Source organism: Alosa sapidissima, chromosome 18 (assembly GCF_018492685.1).
Source record: "Alosa sapidissima isolate fAloSap1 chromosome 18, fAloSap1.pri, whole genome shotgun sequence".
NCBI classification, from domain to species: Eukaryota; Metazoa; Chordata; class Actinopteri; order Clupeiformes; family Clupeidae; genus Alosa; species Alosa sapidissima.
Window position 1 is genome coordinate 13543829 of NC_055974.1, and position 19702 is coordinate 13563530.

At 41.3% G+C, this 19702-nt stretch overlaps 2 protein-coding genes across 4 annotated transcripts; one reads left to right on the top strand and one right to left on the bottom strand.

The window, feature by feature from the left end:
• Positions 1-2812: 2812 nt before the first annotated feature.
• zgc:158398 (uncharacterized protein LOC568894 homolog) lies at positions 2813-7249 on the bottom strand. Of its 2 annotated transcripts, none has more exons than XM_042069122.1 (7): positions 7069-7249; positions 6336-6497; positions 5726-5963; positions 5382-5520; positions 4878-5028; positions 3533-3673; positions 2813-3259 (listed from the first exon to the last, which is right to left on the bottom strand). In XM_042069122.1, the coding sequence occupies exons 1-7, from the start codon at positions 7069-7071 to the stop codon at positions 3251-3253; spliced, it is 843 nt and encodes a 280-aa protein (XP_041925056.1). In that variant the 5' UTR covers positions 7072-7249; the 3' UTR covers positions 2813-3250. The 2 variants fall into 2 exon arrangements, with proteins under 2 accessions (XP_041925056.1, XP_041925055.1); XM_042069121.1 differs by having other exon boundaries at positions 2813-3231; positions 7069-7248.
• Positions 7250-7498: 249 nt separating this feature from the next.
• Positions 7499-19095, top strand: thoc5 (THO complex 5). 2 transcript variants are annotated; one of them, XM_042069118.1, is made up of 20 exons: positions 7499-7635; positions 8015-8140; positions 8456-8599; positions 8688-8801; positions 8936-9033; positions 9221-9367; positions 9940-10054; positions 10324-10456; positions 11071-11148; positions 11526-11566; positions 12458-12557; positions 13252-13360; positions 13461-13562; positions 13794-13890; positions 14113-14224; positions 16567-16670; positions 16912-16999; positions 17403-17518; positions 18274-18467; positions 18875-19095. In XM_042069118.1, exons 2-20 carry the CDS (start codon positions 8045-8047, stop codon positions 18936-18938), a joined length of 2052 nt encoding a protein of 683 aa, XP_041925052.1. In that variant the 5' UTR covers positions 7499-7635; positions 8015-8044; the 3' UTR covers positions 18939-19095. The 2 variants fall into 2 exon arrangements, with proteins under 2 accessions (XP_041925052.1, XP_041925053.1); XM_042069119.1 differs by lacking the exon at positions 7499-7635 and adding an exon at positions 7892-7916.
• The last annotated feature ends 607 nt before the right edge of the window (positions 19096-19702 follow it).

Below are 19702 nucleotides of genomic sequence, written 5' to 3' on the forward strand. Positions count from 1 at the left end.
ATTCAAAAAACGGGAAATTGTTTTCTAAAATGCCATTACATTGCCACTAGTAAAATGTACCATGGCCTCGGTAAACCGCAAACTACTTTAGTTGGTCATGTTTACATAAGTTGCAATTTAAAATACCTGAAGCATCTGCATGCGTTAACGCCATTTTAAGTTGGGATATCTTTTACTTTGCAAATGTTTGCATTCTTCAGGACAAAATTCAATTTGATTTGATTCTTGTTTTTAATTTTAGTTTTAATTTCACCTAGAACTCTACAACGCTCTTATTAAACGAGTTGAATCCCTACCAGTGTTGCGGGTGAGGTAAGGTCATCAGGTCGCCACTTGGGGGCAGTGTTTTTTAACACCACGATAGAAGTTGATTGAGTGGCTTCCATGAATTGAGCATGACATAAGCTAAAGTTGATAGATCTTATATCTCCAGTGTAATTTTGATATTAACAAACTTCCTATTAAACTGTTCCTATTAAACAATTTTCATAGGCAGGCACTTTTATGTTGGCTTCTCACCTACAAGCATAACTTCTCACCACATAAACACTTAATATGGAACAACAAACTTGTCAAATATAAAAATAAATCAATATTTAATGAAAAGTGGGTAAACAACAACATTATTTCTATTTCTCAGTTAATAAATGTAAATGGCCAATATCTGACTTACAATGAATTTTTAAACAAATTAAAATGTAACTGGGATGTATTGCTAAAATACAATCCCAGAGAATACAGTATTGCCCAATACATCCCAGAGAATACAGTATAGTCTTTGCTGCACTGCTGATGTTTTTTTGAGATCGCTGGGTTCTAGAACTCATGAGCAATCAACTCTACAGATATTTTACTGAATGGTATTAACATAAAAAATAGAAAATGTAACAATAAATGGTTAAGACAGATAATACTTCACCCTGTCACACCTCGTTGTAAAAGTTATTGGGGTGGCATCTTTGACAATATTCAATGGGATAGGGTTTGGTCTTATTACAATAAATATGTTCTAAACAACAAAATCAAAGAAATTTATTTAAAAATAATCCACTTATTTTATCCCACCAACTCTCTGCTTAAAAGATACAGAGATGATATATGTGTGTCATGTGTGTTTGTGGTGGTGTTTTCTGTGGTTGTGCGCTTGAAACTGTTTGTCATTTATTTTACGAATGTATCTACTCAAGGTTTTTTTGATAGAATTAGAAAATATGTGTAGTGCTGTGTGGTTGTGCAATGTTACTCTTCAGAAAAAGAATGTTATTTTTTATGAAAATGCAGACATTAATATAAATGTTGTCTTTACGATAAATTTGCTCGTTATTGGGAAAATGTCATATTCATAAACGTAAATGGGGGGAGGGAAACCTTGTTTTGCAGCCTTCAGAAACGAAGTCAAATTCTACATGGACACTATTGTTGGACTCAACAGCCGAAAAGCTGACAGAACTATATGTATATGTTCTGACATTATGTCCTCTTTGTGTTGAATTCTTGTACCCCTATTTGTTATAATTTGTATGGTGATTTTTGTATGTAATAAAAAAATAAAAAAAAATAAAAAAATCTTATATATCAATTTGTTTAAATTGTTGTTTTTTGTAACATGCTGATTAGCCATACCACTGAGTTTCTTACATGGTTCGACTTGCCTCCTTTGTGAAGCAAGTTGAGCCACACAAACTATTTTGTGTGGGATCTAATGTTGTCTATTTGAGTCATGCAAAGAATTCAATTGATGACTCAAACCCTGAATATGTGTTTTAATCCTGTTCATTGGACTATATGTTTACTTCATTAAAAAGCGACTCAACTTACCTCTTTCTTCTAAATTAAATTAATCAGAAAGTTAGCTTTTAGCTCTCATGACTTTGCATCAAATAGACAAAGGGAGATGTCTTTGTTTTTTCCATTCCATTCCATTTTTGCTAATGTTGCAGTCCTTGGAACACGTTAAAGAAGGACACAGATGTTCCTGTGGTATCTTACAAGAACTCTGTAACTAATGATGAAACTAGCAGTTGTGCTCCAAATGGCTCCTCAAACCCAGTGTTTATTATGATTTTACCACCATAACGGGACAAAAACAAATGCAGCACCACACGCCTCACATGTGGCGTTCATAACACAAAGTGCTACAAAATGGTGGGAAACAACCACTCATTCATCTCTCAAGTCCACTTGAATTAGCTTAAAGTAAATGAAAAACAAACAAACAAAAACAATGAAGTTACACACAAAAGCCAGGCAGTTCTTAGTAGAATGGATTGTTTTCCACAAGTACAGGACTGTCTAGGAAGCTCACGCCTTATCTACCCCAGTGCCACGTGACTCAATCAGCACCACAAGTTCTCATGAGACAAGATAAGACAAAAGAGCACAACCCAGATAAGCTACAACACTGTAGGGTCATCCCTGCTTTGGCAGTTCCAGCAGAGCTTCCCACTGTTTAAAGCTGAGCAGACTATATGTAACTCAACGGGGTTTGTGACCTGAATAAGATTACTTGATAAGATCTTTAGAAGAAGAGGTCCATTTAACCATGAATCAAACTAACCATCGCATTACTCGTATGGCGTTGTGTTACAAATCTATTGTGATTCTGAATAAAATTACAGTTTTAATTAATTTATTAATTATTAATTAATTAATTTAATTAATAATTAAAACCATTTGTATCCAAACCATTACAATAAAAAAAGATAGATTAACCAAAATACATAACACCACATACCACATATTAAAGAGCATCATGATAACAGTAATTATGAACGTACCATTACATTGTTAAACACGCACATTCGTGTGTATATTAGATGCTTTTCTCTTATTTTTGTCAGGTGAGGCTTATTTCACAGGTAAAGGTTTTTTTTTTTTTTTTACTGACATCTGTACGACGAGTGAAGATATTAGTGACACAGGATTTCTCTTCTTCAAAACAAGAAATAGACCCAACATCCAAATGTTCTCATTGCTGGACCTCCACATTTCGCTGTATTTGGTCCAAAAGCAGTTTTCCGTTCCTTCCCCATTCCCAATCCGGGCTGTCCATCATGTTGGCAAAACGCCATGGAATGGTAAATGGACATTTGGACTTTCGCTAGATGGAATATTGCTCTCACGTTTCATCCTCTTCCATCTTTATCGTTCTCTCTCTTTTTTTAGGAATGAGCTCCATCTTGGATGCTATGTCCAAACTGTGGACAGGAGTCAGGACTCCAGCAGTGGCTCCTGGGAATTAAAACCCATATTACATATCCTGTGAACACATCATATTCATGCATGGGCTTTCATGAGAGTCACTTGCACAGAAATGGCACACACATTTTATAATTTACAAGTTACAATCATTTTAAAGTTATATTATTTAAAGTATATAATCATATATCATAACTATATCCTACTACGACAACTTTCTACAGCTTGGCATTCTCAAGTAGGTGGTATGTCATGCAAATATAAACGTGTGTATAAATTCATTTGAATTCATTTCAAGGGCAGTATTTAATATGTATTGTTTAGTCTACCTTACCTTTTGGAGACCAAGATCATTTCCATGGTAGCGCCTAGATCGGCTGCAGGGCAGACTTGCACTGAGGCAGAGCAGTCCACATATGACCAACAGAGCAGCACTGACAAACAACAAATGTTTCCCTACCAAGATTTGGTCCTCCTGCAAAATAATTTTTTTCTCAGATTAGCCCTTATTGTGCTAGGGAGCAACCGTTGAAATGTACCTATCCTATCTTCTTACCACTGTTGCATGCATGATTGTCAACGTTCTTTTGTACTTTTTCAGCAATCTCTGGTTGATTATATGCTTAGATGCAAATCCACATTAAATTTGGTATGGTTGTAGCCCCACATGGCAGAAAGTTTTGGTGATGGTTTGTATCCTTGGTGTGTGCATTCTACTCTCGCCTAAATATATGCGACACATATGTACACTACCGTTCAAAAGTTTGGAGTCCCTTAGAAATATCTTTGTTTTCATCATTAATTAATGTTGTAAATTACTGAACTTTAAAGGTGCTCTAAGCGATGCTGGGTAACATCACTTCTGTTGACTTTCAAACAAACATAGAGCTAGCTCGCTACTTCCTCCCCTTCCCTCCCGTGCTGCTCCAGTGCAATTGAAACTCTCTTAAACGTGCATCTCGTCTGTGATTTGCTGGAACAATTTGTTATGTTTTTATGGGCTAGGTTTGCCCAGGTTGTTTTTGTTGCCGTTTTTGGAGCCTGGGCTGTCCACAGAGATCGCGTTTCTTTACAGTGTATTCAGGACACAGACAGCTAGCGGTTGGTTAGGTGATGTTTGCAGTAAGTGACATAAAATGTTTTAGCCTAAAAAACATGTGGCATCGCTTAGAGCACCTTTAATGCAATATCTACATTACACTTCATTATCAGCAACCATTCATCCAATGTTCAAAAGGCACATTCTGTTAACTAATCTGATTAAAAGGCTAACTGAGAAAACATTGGAGAACCCTTTTGCAATTATGTAAGTACATAATGTAATCTGAAAACTGCTGCCCTGATCTCAGCTGGTATTCTGTCTACAATGGAGTGGAATGGAAATTGACCCCAAACTTTTCAACAGCAGTGTATATGTATATAAATACAGTACATGTTCGTAAAATTATCCATTCTACCACTATATCTGTTATAAATGAGCATTTATCCTGATATTCATTAGACAGGTCACAAATGCACTGCCTCATGCACTGTGAGTGTACCACCAGAGTATCAGTGCAGCACTTGCTCATTCACTCACTTTATACAGCAGTCAATGTTTTTCTCCACTGCTGGAGGCTTTGTAATAAATTGCTAATAATACATACAAATTCTAATAGAGAACATTTTCAGATACAAACCTCTGACAGAAAGGCAGTCAACCGTTCATCAGGAGTAAACACCAGTTTGAGGCAGCGTAATGAAGGTGGGACATCCACGCCCGTCGGAAACACCTTTGTGTTAAAATGATCAATGGCTACATCCTGCCGGACGGGACAATTCGGTGGACTCCTAAGAAAAACAATCCCAATGTGTCAGTCAGCTTCACTTACTTTATTCAGCACTCTATTAGTAGTATATCCTCCCCTAGTTCAGCCTTGCAGAGTGGAAAGCCTTTAGCTTTAGAGTGTAGCTTCTTGAATATTTTCAGCTTTATCTCATCTTCATCTTGAACATTTGTTCACTATTTTCTGGCATTCCTTTGATTAAACAACTAATCGATTAATCAAGAAAATAATTGGCAGATTAATCAACCATGAAAATTAGCATTAGTTGGAGCCCTATTAGCAACCTGTAGCTACTTCATTAATGTTATTACTACACTAGAGTACTGGTTTGAACGCTGGTCATGTGTAGATATTTACGGGGATTTAGACAGCATGGCTGCTGGTGCTCTCAGTTGAAAGCATGTAAGTGGTGCCAGACTGTCCTGTTTTGGATCAGTGGTTTGCGTATGAGGATAGAAGATCAGGGTCATGTTGAATACTTCTTTTTCAGCAGCTCCTGAAATGTAGTAGAAATATATATCACATGTTCATTGTGCTCTATACTGTATTTGTTACAAGGCATTTGGCATATTTGGTTTTCTACAGAATGTGCACTGACAAATTTCACATTTAAAATACATATTGGACAAAAAGCATCTGTTGTCATTAAAAAATGTTGCCACCTTTTATTACCACCCTCCCCCTCCCCCCTGAAAACGAACCTTTGAAACCCAATTGTTTCCCCAGAAGTGTTGTACTGAGGATATTAGGTGTTTCCCCTCCTACGCTCCCTTTGAACAGCAAAGGCACCATCAGGAACTGCTGCTCAATGGCCACTGAGTCTGCTGGCTGTCCACTGTCCTTCCCCTTGGGCACAGGGACGAGTTCCCCTTCAACGCTTCCATTTCCAGACTGACAGTAATTCAGATTGGCTATGGTCTCCAGAAATTCGTTCCAGTCCTGCAACAATACCTCCTTGTCATGCTTTACTTTCATGAGCAGTTTGAGCAGTGCCCATATAACCAAGTGTTTTTTTAGACATTCTGTCCTCAAAACAATAGATAATATACAGACAATGAAATTATAGTAATCATATTTACATAATAGGCTAGGCTAACTGGACTGTAAATATTGTAAACTCAATTGAAATAGGTGATTGTGAGCATTGTACATCCCAAATGTTTAGATATGTTTAAATATAACATTTAAAGCAATGTCTAAATGCAGCAATCAAAACCAGGAGCCATTGGTTATAATGTATCAATGACATGTGATTTACTATACAGCATTATTATACACCAAAAGACAGTGTTATCTGTAGGGATAACTCACAGGATTCAAATCTGGGTTCCTCACTCTGTGGGTCTGAGTATAGAAGCCAATCCCAATGAAGGTCAAAGACAGCATGAGCATACACAGGAAGAAGATCACTGCAGGGGGATGATGTTCCAGGTAGCTCCGCAGGTTGCTGAGGGGATGCCACTTGCCCATACTCTTTGGATGGCCACACAAGTACAGAAAAACTGATTACTCGTCCCAACTGAGAACATCAAAAACTGCTACATTAAAAACAGACAGGCTGCTCAAGTTTAGTGAGTTTCAGTAGTTCTATCAGACATGACCTCAGTACTGTCTCAGTAAGGTGACGCTAGATGTTGTAGCCTAACTTACTGACTGTGTTGGCTACATGGTAAACAACACTAGAACAGAGGTCCTGAGTGTCTACATACACGTCAAGTGAAGAGGTACAGGAGTTAGACTTTGAACCTATAACGTTACGGTGTTTCAAAACTTGATGCCAAACTAATGTGCCTATCTCAGAGGGAAGAGATTAGAGTAGAGTGGGTGTTCTGCGGGTTCACTTAAGAGCGTGACACGGTAGTCTACCCGTAAAATATTATACACCAGAACAATGCAGATTATAAATAGAATATACAATATTTGCAAGAAGTATATCTGAAAAAGCTATCTGGTTATCATGACAGTCATCATACAGTTAAGGTAACGTTAACGTTAATGAACATAACATCTGGCAGGTTCGCTTCTGTTCACGTTGATAACATACCATGTGGGCAAGATGGAGAAGATGGCTAATCCATACACGAAGAAAGATCGTTGGTCAAATATTTACGTGGCAGTTTATCTGAGGACATATTAAAAACGGCAAAGTGTCTCAAACAACACCACCCTGTCGCGCTACTGGATGCTGAGGAAGTTAGCCACGATTCAACCACAGGAGAAAAAAACAACAACTTCCGGACCTCAACGGCGTGAAATATAGTACAATAAAGGTCGTTGAAATGAGTGCACAAGCACATATTTCTTTTTACACAAAATATAAAAAGTGCTTTCAAACAAGATATCGAGACAACTACTATATTATATTAAAACTCAAATTAGTTTACCATGCAAATAAATATAATAGAGTCTATATAGGAATAACATCCTTTCCATTTTACGACTATTATTTTGAAAGACAAAAGAGCCGTGTATAACCCGGAAGAGAACATTCTCAGTCATTTTAGGTGTTTGGACTTTTTTATTGCCTGCTTGGAACGAAAAATAAAGAATTTGGTTTGATTTGACCAAGTAACTGTTTCGTTTAACGTTATTGTGGGGTTGCAACATTTCAGTGAGTACAAACGTTATCTATTGCTCTATTGCTAAAGTATATCCTCCAGTCTCCAATAATCGTGTCTCACGAGTAAGATTAACACTAGCCGATCACCAGCGGCGACAACATAGTTGATAGCAGAGAATATGGGCTCTGTTGATAGTGAATCAACAGAGCCCATATGAACGAGGCATTCATATGGAGTGTTCTAAATTGTATGTTGTAGCATTGAAACAATGTTATATGCTAACGTTTAATGTTAATACAGTACGTCGAGTTAGCTAACACTCAGTAATTAGGTAGGTCTCATTTGATTGTGTCGTACCACTTGGATTGGAACAGTTCGCATGTGCATTCACATGCTTTGCTTAGATGCTAATCGGTCTCCTTTTTTCAGAATTACCACTTACTCCTCAATTACCCCACAATGGCATCTGAAGTACTGAAAAAACGTAAACCAAAAGTGCTCCGCAACGAGGGAGGAACCCCTGAAATGAAACGAGGTCGTGGAGAGGGAGACCAGGTGCAGTAATGCTATTACTTGTTTTGGTCAGGTCCTTCTTGTGTCTGTTTGGCTTCCCCCTTGGTGGTCTGATTTGTTTAGGTGAAAATTGTCTATGTTTAGGGATGAGCAGTATGATGCATGAATTACTGGTGCATCTGGTAATATCTGTTTTATGATCTAGATTGTTGTGTGGTAATATCTGTTTTATAATCTAGATTATAATCTAGATTGTTGTATAGTGACACAACAGTGTGACTCACAAACTGAAGCAGCAAAACTTTTGGCCACGACTGAAGAGTCCAGCTGAATCTGAACTTCACTATACCTATGCAGGATGTTCGTGTTTACAATGAGGAGGCGGTGCTTGATAACCGGACCCCAGAGCAAGACTACGAGCAGTACAAAGACAAGTGTGATGTCATTGTCAAACTCATGGGTGAAATTCAGGAACTCAAATCCAGTGGAGCCAAAGAGGGGGTATGTTTCGAACCAACATTTTTCTTCACAACAGGCCAGACTGTTGACTGCTTTATTCCAAATGTAACTATTTCACCTTTCTGTACAGTCAGTGGAGGTCGAGGAACGACGCAGGGAGTGCTGCATCCACTTTGTGACCCTAAAGAAGCTTAATCGTCTCGCTCACATGAGACTCAAGAAAGGTCGTGATCAGACACAAGAGGTTAGGTTCTCTTCACATCTCCATTTTCCACTGACGTGTGGTGGTGCAGGGGTTCTCATTAGGGGCACTCATTGTATCCCCATTCTACACCCCTAATCACCCCTAATATCTGTGCAAAATGCTACCCTATGCAGGCTAAGCAGCGGGTCGACGTGCTCCATCTGCAGCTTCAGAATCTCCTGTATGAGGTTATGCACCTACAAAAGGAGATTGGCAAGTGTCTTGAGTTCAAGTGAGTACAACCATTTTCTCCTCATGCTTTACATCAGAATGTTAGGGGTTTCATTCTGTACTGGATGTATGCAGAAATGTGTTGTTCAATTCAAGTTTGTATTAAATTTCCGGTGTTATTTCTGTGAATCATGTTATCTCTTTAGTTCAAAGCGGTGACCATGTAAAGTGTGTGTGTTTTTACTTAGATCCCAACATGAGGAGATAGAGCTGGTCAGCACTGAAGAGTTCTTTAATGAAGCGCCGTCTGAGATTTCCCGTCCTCACCTCACTAAAGATGACCCTCATCAACTCACGCTGGCTCGTCTGGACTGGGAGCTTGAGCAGAGGAAGAGGTGAGAAATCTATTGCCTTGCTTCTAGCACATTCACTGGAACGTTTTGTGTAGTTTCAAATTTCACTACCATATCTGTTTTGTTTCTGATCTTCATTATTGTAAAATGTTTAAGATGTGTCTCGTATATGATGCAAGTGCTGTCTTGAATTGCTATCATTTCACAAACTTAAAGGAGAAATCCGGCGAGTTTTCACATAGATCTCCGTTTCTTCATCGAGTACTGTCGGTATGAAAGAAACCGAAAACAAACTGTTTTGCCTATTACCAGCATATTGGTTATCAAAGTCTTTTAAGGCGGGAGCAGTTGGGTCATTCCATGCCAAACGTACGAATCTCCCCACTCGACCGTCACAGATGAGAAGTTGCTAAAGCCAGCAGCTAACGCAGCCAGGCAGCTACAGTGCTACACTCTCGGGGCATGTCCGTGAGCTCCCATGTACATGCCCCCAGAGTGTAGCGCTGTAGCTGCCTGGCTGTAAATATTTTGCAATTATTGTTTCTCTCTATCTGTCCCATTAATGTGTCATCCAGAGTTCAAGTGTGACATATGATGTTTTGTACTCAAATTAGGTTGGCAGAGCAGTACAAGACATCTCTTGCCAGCAAGGAGAAAATCCTAAAGGGAATTGAGGTGAAGAAAGAATACCTGGGCAACCTCCGGCCTGGACTCCAGTCCATCATGCAGGTAATGCTTACTGATGCTTCAGCACAGCCTGAAACGAATGCTCACCTCATTTGTCAACTTCACTGAATGGGGCCTGATTTGAAGTAAATGGGATTTTTTTTTAAAGTTCTAGATTCATTAGTTGTTACACCCCATTTTTAGGTGTGTAAGGAGAGTACAAAATGTTCTGTTCTCTTGATCTTGTGTTCTCCTCTTGGAGCTTTTAGGAGCACTCAGTAGTGCTCAAAGTTCTAACACGCATTTCCTGCCTCTTGTTTTGCTCCTCCCAGGCCTCCCTTCCCCTTCAGGAGTATCTGTCCATGCCGTTTGAGCACGTGCAGAAGCAGGCAGACGTGGCCCGTCACCTGCCCCCTCCCCTCTATGTGCTGCTGGTGCAGGCCAGTGCTTATGGCCAAGCCTGTGGTAAGGGCTCCTCTCTGTTAATACTTTAAGGCCCTAATTTAAATGATGGGCATAGTGCAATGAGCACTGTGTCTCTTGCTTGAGCTAAAGCGTGTGGGAGTATTGAGCTGACCCATCGATCTTTGTGCTTAGGATCTTGCTCATAGAATTAGATAAGAAAATAGATGGTTCTTAGTTAGTTAGACTACACTTTACCCGTCAGTTAACTTGGTTATCAAAGCCTTTTAAGGCAGGAGCAGTTTTGGTCTGGAAGCGGCAAACTTTCACCAAATATTTGCAGGGTGGTTCACCCAGGACCATGGAACTGTGTAGTTGACAGCCCGGTGGGTTAGTGGAAGGGAAAGGAAAACACATCTAGCAGCCACATACATTCATTACTTCAGTTTAATGTATTCCGAGGTATTTTCTAGCAATCTGTTGCATGTAGGATGTAGGATTTGAGATCGATGTCATACAATCCAACCTATAACCAAAGGTCCTTGATTACTGACCAACCTTAATTACTTCAACCCTCTCTGCTACAACTGCAACCTAATCCTCATCTCTTCAATGACTACTTTATACCATATAAGATCTCATTTTTGTGTGTGTGTGTGTGTTTAACTATGTTTCAGATAAGAACCTGTCCGTTTTCATCAGTGGGGATGTAGATGAAGCCAAAGCACTCTCAAAGCCCAGAGAGGATTCACAGGGTCCGTTTGCAATTCGGAAGCCAATGTTCTTAATTTGCATCTCTACTTCAGTCTTCTTACAGCACAGTGCTTTTATTTGTGTTACAGATGATTTTTACAGTACTTTTGTTCTTTTTACAGATGATGTTTTTTACAGTACTTTTATTTGTTTTACAGGCAGATGATGTTTTTTTACAGCACTTTTATTTGTTTTACAGATGATTTTTACAGTACTTTTGTTCTTTTTACAGATGTTTTTTACAGTACTTTTATTTGTTTTACAGGCAGATGATGTTTTTTTACAGCACTTTTATTTGTTTTACAGATGATTTTTACAGTACTTTTGTTCTTTTTACAGATGATGTTGTTTTTTTACAGTACTTTTATTTGTTTTACAGATGATGAAAGTGACTCAGATGCTGAAGAGGAGCAGAACACAGTAAGAGCCTCTATTTACTCTACAGGATCCTTTGGCAGTGCACTAATGGTTCTGAAGCTGTACTATTAATTAATAAATTAAGCTGGGTAGAGACACATGTTCACTTCACACACATAAGGATAAACATATTGGCATACATATATGCAACATACGTACGTTATGCATACAAACATAAAGTTGATACTGAGTCAGTGGAAGATGAAAATGGTTTGAGCCAGAGGCGTTATAAGAATTTTTGTAGAGCCAGCATTCAAAGTTTATAGAACAGCTTTAATACTCAACAGTGTTTTCAAGGTTACCGTGTGCTCTCAAGGGTAACTGAATGAAACAGTCAGAGCTATATCAGTGTAACGGATGCCAGCTAGCTTAGCTGTGCTTGTGGAACGTTGGTAAACCTCACTCCCCGACACCTCACGAGTGCTGCAGCCATGCGAGCCAGTAGCCTGGGCTATTGGCTCAACTGTCAGCACGCTCGCCTCCCGATCCGAGGTGCTGCTGTTCGCGGGTTCGAGTCCAGGCGTGTGCAGGGCTGAATCGCGCAGGTTCAACACAACGCAGGTTACATCAATAATTGACATTTATTGTTAGACAGCTTGACTCATGTTAACAAAACAATTGTCTTGATTTATGCGTTTGTCATTGTCTTTAAATTGGTCATAAGGAGTGTTTCCCACAGCTCCATATTTATATTGTAGTTACTGTATGTTAACAGTGTGGAATGTGTTGTGTCGTACACAGTCAGATTTCCCCCTACTGTTGCAAAAAAATCAACAACAACAAAAACTGAGAAAACAGGATGTCGGTGTCAGTGAATTCTCACGTTACATTTGCTGGATAATACGTGATGACATATAACACCTCTTATTTTATTTATCTCTTTTTTGCTTGCAGAAACGGCGGAGGCCTACTGTGGGAGGCCAGCTGGACGATAAACGCAAGGAGATGCTGAAGCGTCACCCTCTGTCTCTCTGTATAGACCTCAAGTGCAAAGGTTTGGAATGATCTTATCTGTGTTGGAGACAACGTATAGGGATCTGCAGAAACCAGTAAAAAGACTTGCTGGCACTGGCTATAGAACTGGCTGGCTATAGAACCAGAGACTTTGTAATGAGGAGACAGAGCACTCAAAAAATCCTCCTTAGAAATGCATGTTTGTAACGCCAATATGGCCGTTGTCTACACATAACCCACCCCTTCCTCGGCAAAACGTCGACATGTGAATACATTGAGACAATCATGTGGTGTGATGTGAATACAGTGAGCCAATCATATGTTGTGTTTTAAAGACATCTTCCCAATCATGTGTTGTGAACTCGCCGCTGGAGTAAGATTGGTGTCGTGAAGCCTTGCGCACGCGCATTTCTGTTGAATAGGATGCTCTATGAGTGCCCAACAAGCGTTGCAATATGGCCGCCGAGTGGAGGGACTTGCCTAAAAGGACTTTGATAGAACTGACTGGCTGAAGAACTGGCTATAGAACTGGCTAAAGATCGGGCTATAGAACTGGGTATAAAACTGGTGAAAGAAGAAATTAAGGCTGATCAGATATTCTTGACTCACTTTGTACACTGTGAAAGCCTTGTGCTGTTCCGACTGTGGATCACTCTACATCGTGTGCATCATTCCCATCATCTTAACTGTGCTCCTCCTTCCTCTCCCCTTCTCCACCTTGTGCCTCCACCCAGACGGTAGTGTGCTGCATCTGTTCTTCTACTACCTGATGAACCTCAACATCTTGACTGTGAAGGCCAAAGTGTCCACCCCCTCCCACCTGACCAATGTGGTCAGCGCTGGGTAAGTCAACATGTAGTCTTTATTTTCCTGAGTGCGTGCGTGCGTGCGTGCGTGTACAGTCTCTTTCCTGTGACATACTAATGCCATTTTTGGCTTATAGGGAGTTGTTGAACGCAGGCACACTGTTGAACTGCCTCTACACCGCTGATCAGGGAAAAGAAACCCCAAATCCTGCAAATCGCTACCAGTTTGACAAAGTCGGGTAAGGCTTATCAGTACTCATCATGCCACTTTACTGGTTTAGTGGTCAGTTAACGTTAGCAGTATTCTTCTAGGTTGTTTGGTTGGTAGGTGTTGAAGCAGTCGTCTGTTTAGATAGTTGTTCTGTCTTTTGTGTATCATCAGAGATTGTTAAACAACACTTAAAATGGACTCCAACACTTTATTAAAAAGTCTCACAAAGTAACCACAGTGTTGGTCAATTTCTTTTCAGGATCGTCACTTTTGGAGATTATGTGGGAGATTTGGGCCACCCTTACTTGTGGGTGCAGAGTTTGGGTGGGCTTCAGTTTCCCAGCGACAACCCTGAGGTACGTGTCCTCGTTGTACAGCGGTAAACTTGTCTCCATTTTACCTTCTGTCAATGAAAGGGTCCTAACCAACCAACCCAAACCTTGAAGCACTGTTAGTCATTAAAAAGTTTTGGGAATGGTTCCATAACGGCTGGGGGTTATGTGGATGCGCTGTGTGGGTGCTAATTGGCTGCGGCGTGCCCATGGAGGTGTGATGTGCGGTGTGTTGTGTCCTCACAGAGCGCCGGGGTGGGGAGCAAGCTGAGCGCCAGTCACATGGAGCACACCATGAAGCTGCTCAGGAGCCGCCTGCAGGCTCGCCTGGCCCTGCACAAGCAGTTCATTTCACTGGGTAAGACACACACACACACACACACACACACACACACACACACACGCACACGTCTACACACACCTGTACACACAAACACATACACACACACACACACACACACACACACACACACACACACACACTAGGCTGATAAGGCCAATAAGATTATAGCCCCTTTCTCTGTTTGTCATAGTGAGGCAGTGCACATTACACAAATGGACACTAAATGTTGGTGGTGTGTGACAGTATGTTTGGACTGCGTGGGTGATTACATTGGCCATTATTTGCATTGTGTACAGAGTGTCTGTCCACGGGGTTTGCGTAACACTTCGCTCTGGCTGTCCGGCTCCATTAGCGGACATCAAGTGTAGTTTGTTTGTTTGTTTGTTTGTTTGTTTGTTTGTTTGTTTGAATTCAGCGGTTTCAAACCATGATTTGCGGTTGTAGTGGCTGCACTTCCATAAGACTTGAGGTTTCCAAGGAGTTGAAGCAGTTAGTGATCGGGGATCGGGGGGGGGGGGGGGGGGGGCACTTGAAAGGCGTACTTTATTTTCTTTGTGTAGTACGTAGCCACACCATATGCTGTTTGCATTATGTACTCCAGTGCGGTACAGCTAGTCTTTTATCACAGTGTGGATGGGGGTGATTCAAGTGTAACACTACAGCAGTCTTTATTTCTAATGCACTACTAAAAATGATTGTTACAAAATAAAACTCTTAAGTTCTAGAGCTAAAAATGGGGTGACCAGAAAGCAGTCAACGCCAACTCCTACATGAAATCAGTGACTGGCCCTTTTTTTTTCTTTTCTATTCTGTTCTTTCTTTCTTTCTTTTCTTTTCTTCCTCTTTTCTTTTTTCTCTGATTGCCTACATTCTGTAAAGCGCCATGATACATGTGTAATGTTTTGGCACTCTATAAGCACAATAAATTGAAATTGAAATTTTTCTTTGGCTGCTTTGGTTGAGGCTCCCCACCAGTGGTGTAGTCTACGTGATACGCAGGACTATGCTGTATACGCACTTAAAAAGCATCACCATCTCAGTATACCCACTTAAAATAGGCAAGGATGCATATTAACATTTGGGGTTGATCACAGTATACCCACTATCAGCTAACTAGAGGAAGAACATTTCTCCCTTTTCCCAAGCTGCCATTCACTTGGGTCTTACCACCAGGCCAGAGTCCACAGAGCTGAGGTGCTTCTTCTTCTGGCCATGTTTCCCAGGGGAACGGTGCTTCAGGGTCTTACAGCATCCTTTACTGTCACAGCCTGTGTCTTGATGGGCACATGCCCTCTTCACAGCGCATGAGCTGTTTTGATACCTTTTGGAGCTGCACTCATGTATCAGGTGAAGTTCCTGCTGAAGGTTGATGGTGCATCCGGCCTCTGGAAGTTGGGGATTTGCAGTGCAAGTGACCGTAATGTGGCTGCTATCTCTGCTTTAGGTCATTTCATTTTATATGCCTTCCCTGCGGTGCCGCCTTTGCTTTTTTCACCTTAGGAGCCTACAGGTTGGTTAAGAGAAACTGTTATTTTCAAGTACATACCGTACAAGGTGAAACTTGAGAAGTAGTGTGAAATGGTCTATTTAGTGACATTTGATCTAAGATGGTAAATCAGAAAAGTGTCTACCTGTGATCGCCAAGGGAGCATTGTGGCATTTCAGGGCTTGTTCAGCCTGATCTTTGCCAGGCACCCCTCTTTGCCACACTTGCCACGGCTTGGCTTGTTTCTTCCTGCGACCCACCTCTGGGACCGTGCAGGGTGCAGAGAACTTGCAGGTGCTCTCACATCCACTCTCAGCTGGCAGTGAGGATCCAGGGAGATGAGGCAGAGCTGAAGAGCTGCCACCACAGCTGAGGGGTATTCTCAGATAAGATAGGCATAGGGAGAGGACTCTGGGAAGAGCTAGAGAGGCAGAGCGTTGCCCACTCTTGCAGGTTAATTTCTCCCCAGACTGAAGGGCTTTCTTCTTCTGAGAGTGACTGTCTCTCCAAGTAAAAGTCTACTCAGGGGCCTGCACCAGGGTCTTCACACTGGACTACCTGTCCTGTATGCAATATGAACCTTGGCATGTATATATTTTATAGCTCCACTAGGCTGATTGTGCACAGATTGTGTGCATACTGTATTTGCACAAGTATAGGTTTTTGTTCAGTGAGAGAATGAACAAAAATGTTGTGTATAATTGTTTGTGTGGCTGCACTCTGATTTGGTGAGAAGCCATAACCTTCACAAACTTCCCCAGACAAGTAATACAATCGGGCCAGTGTTTTCAGTTAGACTTTTGTGTACTGTTATGCATGCTGTGAGATGTTTTAATGGCTTTTCTCTACCCGCTGCTGTTTGTGGGTGTAGAGCACGGCATAGTGCCTGTGTCTGCCGAGTGCCAGGACCTCTTCCCCGCCAAAGTGATCTCCCGTCTGGCTCGCTGGACTGCTATCACCTACCAGGAGTTTGAGGTACTTCTACTACCAGACCTGCTCATCGTCTCTCCTATTTGTCACTGTCTTACTCTCACTCTCTCTCTCTCTCTCTCTCTCTCTCTCTCTCTCTCTCTCTCACACTCACACTCACACTCACTCATCCATGCACCTGATTCAAGTTTTAAGTAGATAGATGATAGAAAAAGATGAGAACAGTGTGCTTTATTTGTTGGTATGTAATTTTATGCCTGTGCGATTGTGGGCTCGCATTTTGCAGGAGATGCCAATGGCGCAGCATGTGCTGAAGGTCGGCCTGGCTCACGAGACTGACCTCTTCTTCATGGCGGTGGTGGAAAGAGGAACAGGTGAGACACAGTGACGTGCTTGATAACAACCTGGGCAAGGGCTGGACTGGCATACCGAGCATTTTCCCCATGGGCCGACGCACCTTTGGACCGATCAAATTAAATTATTATTTGTTATCAATCAGCCCAAAGCAAGGACAGTCAGCGGCCCACTGATTCGTTTTCTAACCGGACAGTGACGTGCTGGGTAGCGACCTGGGCAAGGTAAAGAAGGGGCAGAAGGGCTGGGTAACGACCTGGGCAAGGTAAAGAAGGGGCGGAAGGGCTGGGTAACGACCTGGGCAAGGTAAAGAAGGGGCGGAAGGGCTGGGTAACGACCTGGGCAAGGTAAAGAAGGGGCAGAAGGGCTGGTCTCTCACTCCTCTCCTTTCTCCCTTTGTGTTTCTCCCTCCACCGCGGCCAGCCCGTCTGAATGCAGTCGTGGTGCTGAACCCCCGCTACCCCGACGTCACGCCCTTGTTCTCCCTCTCTCTGATGTGGAAGGGCGAGCGCACTGGACGCACAGACGACAACCTGCGGGTAAGAGAAGGTTTTCCTCCCCTTAAGGAATATCCAAACTGTTGCTTTCCTCCACTTAAGGAATATCCAAACTGTTGCTTTCCTCCACTTAAGGAATATCCAAACTCTATTGCTTTCCTCCACTTCAGGAATATCCAAACTCTGTTGCTTTCCTCCACTTAAGGAAAATCCAAACTCTTACTTAAACCAATTTACACCCAGGGGTTAAAGTTCACAGGCGATTTCAGACGTGGGTCAGGCTGTTGAAGCTTTATACAGGGGCATCTCAAAAAAATCTAAAAAAAGTCAATTTCCCTGTCCAGACTGAGAGATTAAATGCTCAAGAAACCATTGCCGGTATTTTGACTTAATTAGCTGATTAGAGCTGTTCTCAGGTTGACACTTCTGTATTATAAGTTATTTATTCTAATATGTTGAGATACTGACTTTCCATGAGCTGTAAACTAAAATGAATCAATATTAGGATAATCAAGATAATAAAAAAAAAAAAAGGCTTGAAATATTTAACTTTATGTGTAATCATCTATGATATCCAATTTTTGAGACGCATATGTATGTAACGACTTCAAAAATGTGAAACAACTTCTGACACAGAATTTCCCCTTGTTTTAAGTCTTGTACACCAAAACTGTTTGCTCATCCTTTGATGGAGAAGGGCTTTTTCAAAGGCTTTCTGTATATCTTGTTAAGAAAATCAGTCCCTGACCCTCACAAAGAGGTTCACCTCAGCCTAAACTGCTTCTCACCACCTCCAGGCCATGGAGAGTGAGGTCAACGTCTTCAGGTCGGAGCTTCAGGGACCGCGCCCTGGCCACCAGCTATTGACCAATCAGCTCCAGCGGCTGAACGTGTGTCTGGATGTGTACCTGGAGACGGAGAGCCAGGTGTGTGACGGGATGGAAGGACCGAGAGAGTTCCCCAGGGAGAAGATGTGCTTACGCACGGCCAGGTAACATCATCGCTGACTGAGGATTGAGCTGATTTTACAGCAATGCCCTGAGTTCATAATCATACAGCAACAATCAAATAACAGACAACATCAACAAAAGTTGTTAACATACAGTTATTTCCTGTGTATTAGCTGCATTGTGTATAAACCGCAGGACAGTGTTTTATGCAAGTTAAAAACAAAAAAAAAACATATTAATACCATATTAACTTTTCCCCCGTGTATTAACCTCATAGCTGAATACATTTTGCAAAATCAATGTATAAACCTCGGCTAGTAGTTGGGAAATTACGGTAAACAGACACATCTTTAAATGGTCATCAGTCTTTCAGTGACTGAAGGTGCAGTGTAATGTGAATCTAATATATATTATGAACAAAATGATCCCTTCTTTTTTTTTTTTACAGGGGTCCAAATCGTCTGAAACCCTTCAAGTACAACCATCCGCAGGGTTTCTTTAGCCATCGCTGATCTCCATCGCTCTTTCCGGAAGAAGCTCGCTCCCAGCTGCTTCCTTACGAGTGATCAAATGCGTTCCTTTCCAGTGACCTATTTTTACGCAACTTTTAATGTTGGTTAGGGGTAAAAAAAATCCCAAAACAAATAAATGTTCTTCAGTTTTTGTAAAGCGTTTGATGTGTGCCAGTTCATGGTGTCGCTGTGTCTCTTGTTTTTTTTCTGTTGCCTGTCTCCCCTGTTTCGCTCAGTCTTGACATTTATAAATAGAACATGGAGCTCGAGCCGATTGGTGTGTCGTCATTTCTGCCGAGTCACCTTCAGACAGCTCAAGGGAATACTGATCCTCATGTTGTTCACCTTCAGGCTACAGAGTGAAACCAAGCTGATATGTCGTGCTCTCTGCTCTGCGGGGCATAGCAGTTCATCCCGTTAACCCTCTGCTTTACAATTTTACTGTGCTTCCACTATGTTCCGTGAAAAATAATTCCCTGGATTTGTCGCCTCAAGAAATTGTATCGACATATTTCTCCCCCAATTACACTATTTGCATCATGAGTCAAAATGTTAGAGTCAAGATGGTTTTAGAAGTAAATGATAGCCTGAACACATTTTAATTTATTTTTTACAACAGACTGAGGTTTAATTTAGAGTGTGAAAATAAGCTTTGATCTGGGCAAAGCAGGAGGAGACAAAGTTGTGGGCAAAAATGGCATAAAACAACATTCAGGAATGAACAAGGATGCATAAATATTTTAGGTTAAAAATGGTCAGGGCCG

Bases quoted from the DNA above. Each gene is read 5' to 3' on its own strand.
- zgc:158398 (XM_042069121.1), bottom strand. The intron at 5,964-6,335 runs GTGAGTTATCCC...GTATTGTTGCAG, and splicing joins GGAACCCAGATTTGAATCCT to GACTGGAACGAATTTCTGGA. The intron at 3,232-3,532 runs GTAAGGTAGACT...TTTAATTCCCAG, and splicing joins ATGATCTTGGTCTCCAAAAG to GAGCCACTGCTGGAGTCCTG.
- thoc5 (XM_042069118.1), top strand. From the start codon at position 8,045: ATGGCATCTGAAGTACTGAAAAAACGTAAACCAAAAGTGCTCCGCAAC. The intron at 8,802-8,935 runs GTTAGGTTCTCT...TACCCTATGCAG, and splicing joins GTCGTGATCAGACACAAGAG to GCTAAGCAGCGGGTCGACGT. The intron at 10,055-10,323 runs GTAATGCTTACT...TGCTCCTCCCAG, and splicing joins GACTCCAGTCCATCATGCAG to GCCTCCCTTCCCCTTCAGGA.